The 8,174-nt window shown below is 42.4% G+C and overlaps 1 protein-coding gene across 1 annotated transcript; it reads left to right on the forward strand.

Annotated features, from left to right (window-relative positions):
- The first annotated feature begins 5,255 nt into the window (after positions 1 to 5,255).
- On the forward strand, positions 5,256 to 6,376 carry LOC123167969 (ethylene-responsive transcription factor ERF014-like). Its single transcript, XM_044585825.1, has one exon. It carries the CDS (start codon positions 5,367 to 5,369, stop codon positions 6,072 to 6,074), a length of 708 nt encoding a protein of 235 aa, XP_044441760.1. The 5' UTR covers positions 5,256 to 5,366; the 3' UTR covers positions 6,075 to 6,376.
- Positions 6,377 to 8,174: the final 1,798 nt, after the last annotated feature.

The raw sequence follows: 8,174 nt of genomic DNA on the forward strand, positions 1-8,174 counted from the left end.
AAAATATTACTATATAGAACTAGCTACTTTATTTTAGTAAGAAAATTAATAGAACTAGTTTATTTTTAGTAAATGCTTAGTTGAATTTGTTGAATTAATAGAACTAGTTGAATTAATAGAACTAGTAAGTGTTTAATGTTTCACCTATATGAACATAGGAAATGTCGTCTGACGACGAAAAAGATTTCATTATGTGCGAATACTGTGAAGATCAGCGCGACCTGTGCGACAGAAATTTCCTTGTTGATGATAGGCGCTTCAGCATCAAGCTGGATGAGACCTTCGAAGTGGATACAGTAAGTCACAACGACAAGGTTTTTTCGTAATTAAGCATGACTTATGCTTCATTTGCTTCAACTTATAATTTTAAATTTACACTATTCTACTAGCGCATCCCCTGCCATGCAAGAATTTTTGTCTTGGATAAGATAGGTTTCAGTGCTATGGAAACTATGGAGGTAAAGAGAGTTTACCTGAAGACCGAGCATGGTTATACTTTCAACGTCAAATTATACAATGCAGACACATACACCTATTTTGAATGCAAAACTTGGCAAGCACTATGCAAGGCTTATGCATTTGAGCCTGATATGGTTATCACCTTTGATATTCGTCCGGAAGATGATATTGAAGGTAATAGAGACATCTGGGTTGATGTGCAGACGCCTCCAGTTCTACCATTATGTGAGTTTCTCAACCATATTTATGTCTTCGATATTGTTTATTCAAAAATAGTTGACAACTAATTTCTATTGAAAGCTTATTTCCATTCAAGCAAACATGTCCGGCGCTTGGTAGACAGGACCGTCCACTGTCCTGGGGCTGAACTAAACTGCGAGGAGATAAGTCATTATGTTTCATGGCTTGAGGATCTTGACGCTGTCAAGAGAAATTATTTTCCTGAATTTGAAAATCTTAGTACTCAAAACATGCGACCAATAGTGATTGTATTGAACTACGGTCACATCTATTTAGGAAAGATGGTAAGATTTTTACTATTTGTCCTCAGTGCATCTTTTGCATACATTATTTTTGAAGCTAAACTTTCATTGCTAAGTATATTAATTACTATATGATGTTCTTCAACAGGGACTCCCGATGACAGTTGTGCCTCAGCGGATCGAGACTAAAGGTCGCATGTCAATGGTTAGCTTACGGCCAAGATATCCTACATTGCACATGAGTGCATTCAGGATTTCTAAAAGCGATGAATGCTTAATAGTGAAAGATTGGAGCAAAATTGTTAACGATTGCAGAGAAGTACTAGGGGGCAGCAATCAGAAGCGCAGCCCACGATTAGGAGACAGGTTCATCTGCATATGCTCCAATATGATGAATCAGGAGAGCTATACATGTTCTATGCTATTTTACCTGAGAGAGAGAGCAGCAGGAGTGATTTAGCTAGTTTATGCTCTTAGTACTTGTCCTCTCATGTCCGTGTTCTTCGTCCTGAACTTAATCTCAAAGAGTGATTTGCTTTTGTGGTGTTATGAACGCTTATAATATCATGACCATGTTGAACTCGATGATATCTTTGCTTCTGGTAAAGTGAATGTTTCTTCATTAAGCTACTATTGGTGGTGATTAGATAGCGGTAATGACTATGATGATTAAATAGTGGTAATGACGACTATGATGATTTTTAGCTAGCTAGTATATACTGTTGTTGGTGATGATATGATGCAAGAGTTTTTATATTAATATGATGATGATGATGAGTTATTATATCATTTATGAAAGAAACCGCAGATTAGTTTCAACTGGATGGATCCTAGCTAAGTGATCAAGTATATGCCATATCCATATTAGTGATCAAGTATAATATGGATATGGCATATACTTGATCACTTAGCTAGCTAGGATCCACATGCATCCAGTCGAAACTAATCTGCGGTACTTTCACCTAATGATTTAACAACTCATTATAATGTAAACAATCACCAAATTAAATTGGAAACACAAAATTAAAGGAAAAATAAAAAATAAAACCAAAACACCCCCAAACATTTAGTACCGGTTGGTATTACCAACCGGTACTAATGTCCTACACGCACCCGGGCCTGGCTCGTGCCACGTGGTGGCACGTTAGCGCCGGTTCATGCTCAACCAGTACTAAAGGGGGGACCTTTAGTCCCCACCCTTTAGTGCCGGTTACGAAACCGGCACTAAAGGCCATTACGAACCGGGACTAAAGCTCGGTTCTGCACTAGTGTATCTACATTTGTGTTGTTGTATGCACTTGATACTTCTGGTGTTGCAATGATATGAACTATGTATGAGCTTTAGTTTGGGTCATAAAGTTGGCAAGCTTGTTCCTAGTTTGTGTGGACTATCTATGGAGTCTAGTATTTTTCATATTGTTGCCAAGATGGATCATAACAACATGCATAATTTGGATCACAACAAGGATCATAACATGCATATAGAACTAGTACAAGAACTGGGATAGATAAATCGAAACAAACATCCCAACAAGGACCCAGACATGCACATGAAGTATATCAGGTTGCATAACTGGGCATAAGAAGTACAATTCATATAAGTGGTTCATAATAGAGATAACATGAAGGTGAATAACAAGGATCAAAATAAGGATCACAACAAGGACCCATATGATTGCTTGCTAGCCTAACAACTGACCACATTATTTACATTAGGCATTACAATTAAGATCAGTAGATTTACAAAATATACTACCAACATCATTAGCTTCTTGGTGTTTCATGGCGCGTGTGTGTGTGTCTATATATATATATATATATATATATATATATATATATATATATATATATATATATATATATATATATATATTGGCCCAATATATACTTATTAGTCTCCAAGGTACCACCTCACTCCTCTAGGTTGGACTTGATTTTCTGAAGCTTCTCCTTGCTACCATGCCCATCTTTCAGCAATTCACCAATCACACTCTCAAGCTTCTTCTTCTCCTCTCGAAGAACATCTCTATCCTCCTTGACCTCCTTCATGGCCTTCCTGGTCTTTCTGATGATATCTGCCTGAGAAGTAAGGATGCACCTCTACTCCTTAGCGAACCTCATCTACTCCATCTTCAGCTCCATCTTACACTGCTCCTCTAACTCTGCAAGGTTTTGCTTCACATCTTCAGCATGCTTCGCTGCATTCTCATGTTTCATATGTTGCACCTTTTCATCTTGCCAATCAAAAAGTTTGTTAACTTCTTCAACCAGATCATTGTATGGCTTGCACATGAACTCATTCTGCTTCTCCAGCTTGGATATTTTTTGTCATAAACTTGTCTATCCATCACCCTTCCATGGTTTTGCTCATGAAACATGTCCCATAGTCTTGTCATGCACCCGTGAAATATGACAGGCCAGGGACCATCAACCCACTCAACCACCCCATAGTGAATACCTCCCTGCAAATAATGTACAATTCAATTAGCAGTAGTAAATTTAGTTAGCAGTACTAAATTTAGTTAACAGTACTAAATTCAGTTAACTACTAGTAACATTCAGTTAACATTAGTAAGTTTAATTAAATACTACTAAATCCATTTAACTACTATAAATTTATTTAACTAGTAAGTTCAGTTAACTACTACCAACATTTAGTTAAAATGAATTCAGTAAACTCCTTAACACCAACCTACAAGATTCAGTAAAATGCACAAGATATAGTTAGCTAGTTAAACTCCAGAGTACATTCAATTGCAGAGCAATTTCAGTTACATAGCAGATTTATTTACAAAGTAAGTTAAAAATTACCTGCTTTGCACAGACATAGAATATTCTACCTTTGTTTATGCCATCGAATGCAACACATTTCTTGGCCTTAAACCGGTGAAGCTTGCATTTCATCTGTGGATCAGTTACTGACCCACAGAAGGAAGTATCAATGTTGGTATCATGATTCTCCTGCACTGAGAAGAAGCATTAGCCACAGAGGAGAGGCAGAGAAGGGAGGATTTCAAATGTCAGTGCGAATCCTAATATCTAAACCCTAACCCTAATCCTCACCGAAACCAGTGGAGAATACATACCCACAAATCCACGTCCATGTTGGTGTCCTCCTGATCACTCCTAGAAGCCATTGCGGCCCGACAGTGAGGTTGAGCGGTGGCGGCGCAGAGGGGAGAGAGGGGAGCGAGTGCGAGGGGAGCGGGAGGAGTGAGAGCGAGCGGGCGAGTGGAGTGAGAGTGAGGACCACTGTTTCCTTTAGGGGAATTTCCGACCGGGTCGGTCAGAACAGTCGTTACACCTGCGCTATCTCCGACTCGCCACGCGGCCGATTTGCCACGTCAAAACGAGCTCATTTTTTTGCTTAGTGCTTTTTGCCACCATCAGAATTTCGGTCCGATGCAGCTTGCCACGAATCGTACAGTGATGATTTTCTGCTAATCGTGACACGAGTGTGATGATTATGTAAATTTAACTCCACATGCTCACTACTCTAATTGACGAACATGCCTCATGTGAAAGGGTCACATAAGTCGGAGAGAACGCAGTACCGGTAGTATTTGACAGTGCCTTAATGTCAACGTCCATGGAGCTTGCGCTTTGATACTCACACAATCTAGCTCTGGATTTTTACTCCGACGGCACGTGCCAGACCATGTTCAGTGCTACTTTTCTTTTGCATTTTGTTCCATGTTTGGTACTAACTGACTAACATGACACATGTGAAAGTGTCACGGAAGTCCATACATCACCAGTGGCCCGGCGGCAACTTGCGATCTCACACAACTCCCAGGGCGGCGTTTACCATGGCCCGCTTAGAGACTTCACCCGTCAGAAAGTACTTAGCACATGTTCCAAGACAGGTAGGTGCGGTTGACACTTGATGCACTCCGCAGTCTCCACTCGGTTTGGCCAGGCAGGCAACGAGTGCATCATGCATGCCACAGCTGTATGCGCGAGCCGTGCCCGAGCAAGCCACACTCGAATCAAGGCACTATTATTTTATGCTAACACAGGATGCAGCGTCGACTACCTTAATAGACATGGTAGCAGTAGCACACAGGATGCTTCCTCCCTTGGATTTTCTTATGCTATTATTTGCTCCATATGCATTATTGCCAAAATGTACGACCGCGGATTGTATATGCCACTGTTTTGTCAGAGTATCGCTGTGATGTGAACGTAATGGTTCATTACTTGTGTTCCACCAGTAAACAAATCCATGGACATGGCACACACAGTTTTGGGCTGTGGCTTTGTGTCCTATAAGTAGAAGTAGCCCGTCGGAGCATCCACCAGACCAGTGAGCGCAGCACACAGATCAGCATTCAACAACAAGCCTTTCGTCGCAAACCAAACCATCGACCGGAGGAACCGACTGAGCTAAGAGGAGGTTCGCCGAGAAGCTAGCCGTGCGTAGCAATGGTGAAGACTGCGGCAGCTGGGAGCAATGGCGATGGCGCCGTGGCGGCCAAGCAGCAGCAGCTTGGTGGCAAGATGAGGACGTACAAGGGGGTGCGGATGAGGAGCTGGGGCGCGTGGGTGTCGGAGATCCGGGCGCCCGGGCAGAAGACGCGAATATGGCTCGGCTCCCACTCCACGGCCGAGGCCGCCGCGCGCGCCTACGACGCCGCGCTGCTCTGCCTCAAGGGCGCCTCCGCTGCCGCCGACCTCAACTTCCCCGTGCGCTTCCCCTTCGACCTCCCCGCCGCCGCCATGTCGCCCAAGTCCATCCAGCGCGTCGCCGCCGCCGCCGCCGCCGCCGGGGCCAGCGCTAATGTGTTCGACTTCGCCGGTGCCGATGACAGCGCCAGCGCTAATGCCGTCGACTTCGCCGGTGCCGTCACCCCGGAGTACTGCAGCTCCTCCAGCAATGCCTCGCCGGTGAGCTCCCCGGAGACGGCTAGCAGTGGCGCCGCCGACCTCGACGGCGTAGACCTCCTGGGTTACGGTTACAGCCAGTGCTCGCTCGCGGAAATCGAGGCCTTCTTCCAGTCGCCCAAGTGCATGGAGTACGCCATGATGGACCCGAGCAGCGCGTTCTTCGCTCCGGCGCCGATGGCGATGGAGGACGAGTGCAGCTGGGAGGAAGGAGGCGACATTGCGCTCTGGAGCTTCTCAATGGACTGAGCTGGAGTCCGGCAAGCCGGAGCACCGAAGAAACTGACAACTCAGGCGAAGACCAGAACTGGTCATGCATGGTGATAACTATACTTGATTTCATATAAATTAATGTGATTCTTTGTACACAGCAACAATAAGGTAGTTGAGCGTTGTGGGGGGAGCTCTCATGGAGCTACATGTTTTAAGGCAGCTTCCATGGAGTTAACCTCCCTTCAATTGCTTGTAACATCCATGTTAAAAAGGCTGCTTTGCAATTGCAAGCATATATTTCTTTAACTGTCCGAGTGTCTGGAGTGGACTATTCACTTCGAATGATAAGGGATTTCAGTGAGATTTTCATGCTTATCCAGAAGAGTGCACCACTACAAATTTTGTGCGGATTTTCGAAGCTTTCTTTGGAGTTGGACTTGGCCACAAGGACATTTAGGGGGTTAATTCTTTTTGACACTACATAGGAGGAGGGTGTCAATTTAATCACTCACCTTTGATGTCGCCTGGATCGAGCTGAACAAGGCCACAAGCCCACAAGGACTCTCTTGCGCTCATCTGAAAGTGATGAGAGCGACTAGCTGACGGATACCCCTTTGGGGGCAACCACAGCGGTCATTTCCCTGGCCCCTGGAGCGCCAAATGTCTCGTGCTCTGGATGACCCTCGGAACTTTGTTTTTTGGCACGCGTTTTCTGGTTTTATTTGTGCGTTTTTTCAGGTTTTGGGCTTTCTGGCTTTGATTGATTTTTTCTACTCCCTCCGTTCCTAAATATTTATCTTGCCTTTCTAGAGATTTCAACAAATGACTACATATGGAGCAAAATGAGTGAATCTACACTCTAAAATATGTCTATATACATCCGTATGTGGTAGTCCATTTGAAATCTCTAAAAAGACAAATATTTAGAAACGGAGGGAGTAGGATATAGCAGATTTCTTTGTCTATTTTAATTATTTTTTAGGAAGCAATGCTTTTTCTGCGTACTTCTACTAGAAGCACAACTATGCTTTCCTGAAACGGTAAAAAACATAGTTTGTGCTTTCACGATAAGCACAACTATGCTTTTGAAAAAAAAAACCACAGCCGTGCTTACACGAGAATCACAACATGTCCTTTCATGAAAAGCACAGCCTCTCCGAAAAGGGAAAAAAACACAGCCTGTGCTTTCACCCAAAAAAAAAAGCACAGTCTGTGCTCCCCCAAAAGAGGAAAGCATAGTTGTGTTTTCTAAAAAAGTGAAAAAGCACAATCGTATTTCTGGTTTCAGTTTTGATTTTCTTTCATGGTTTTCAGTCTTTTTTTTTTGTTTTGTGTCATTTTTTCTTTTCTCCGGTTCTTTTATTCCGTTTTTATGAAAAGAATCGTCGAAATATATTAACATGGGATCTAGTTTCGAAGATATCACCGTGATAAATCTGACGATGAAACCGATTCATGATTTGAACACACAGTCGAAGAGATAAAAGATAAAAAGTTTAGAAAAAATGAATATATGAAAAAAGGAAAAACTCACAGGTTGCGACAAATGATGCACATGCAGTGTGCCATTTGTCAGTACCAAGGAAAGGTGAAAGTGGCCATTACAAGGGGAATCCCATAACTAGTGATTCCAGGAAGTGATAGCTTTGACTCCTTTCAAGCCAAACAAGCTCATTCTATGACACACTTGGAAGATGTTTTCTAGATGGGAAATTTGGGTCTAAACTAATAACCAAACAAGAATGGGAATGAAAATCATGTTTATGCTAGGCTAAGTCCTTCCACGTAGAGGTAAGTTGGAAGCCCAATGGAAATCAAGTTAAACATGTGTGAGCCATCGATTTCGAGTGCTCCTAATTTGTAAAAGTTATATCTCGCTTATAGCAAGTGTAGCTTTGGTCTCGCCTGAAGCATTTTTTTCAGCGCTAAAACGTTTTTCCATTGGTTACACTATTTGGCTTTCATTTTTTTCCATCATTTTCCCTTTTTTTTCATTTTTGTTTCCTCTTTCGTTTTCCTCAGTTCTTTCCCTTTTTAAATGTTTTCTTCTGTTTTTTATTTTACGTTTCTCCTTTAGTTTTTTTGTTTGTTTCTCGTTTTATTCCATTTTCTTCAAATTTTCTATGTTTCTTCAAA

This window comes from Triticum aestivum, chromosome 7D (assembly GCF_018294505.1).
Source record: "Triticum aestivum cultivar Chinese Spring chromosome 7D, IWGSC CS RefSeq v2.1, whole genome shotgun sequence".
In the NCBI taxonomy this organism is placed as follows: Eukaryota; Viridiplantae; Streptophyta; class Magnoliopsida; order Poales; family Poaceae; genus Triticum; species Triticum aestivum.

Coding starts and splice junctions, on each gene's coding strand:
- LOC123167969 (XM_044585825.1), top strand. CDS start 5,367: ATGGTGAAGACTGCGGCAGCTGGGAGCAATGGCGATGGCGCCGTGGCG.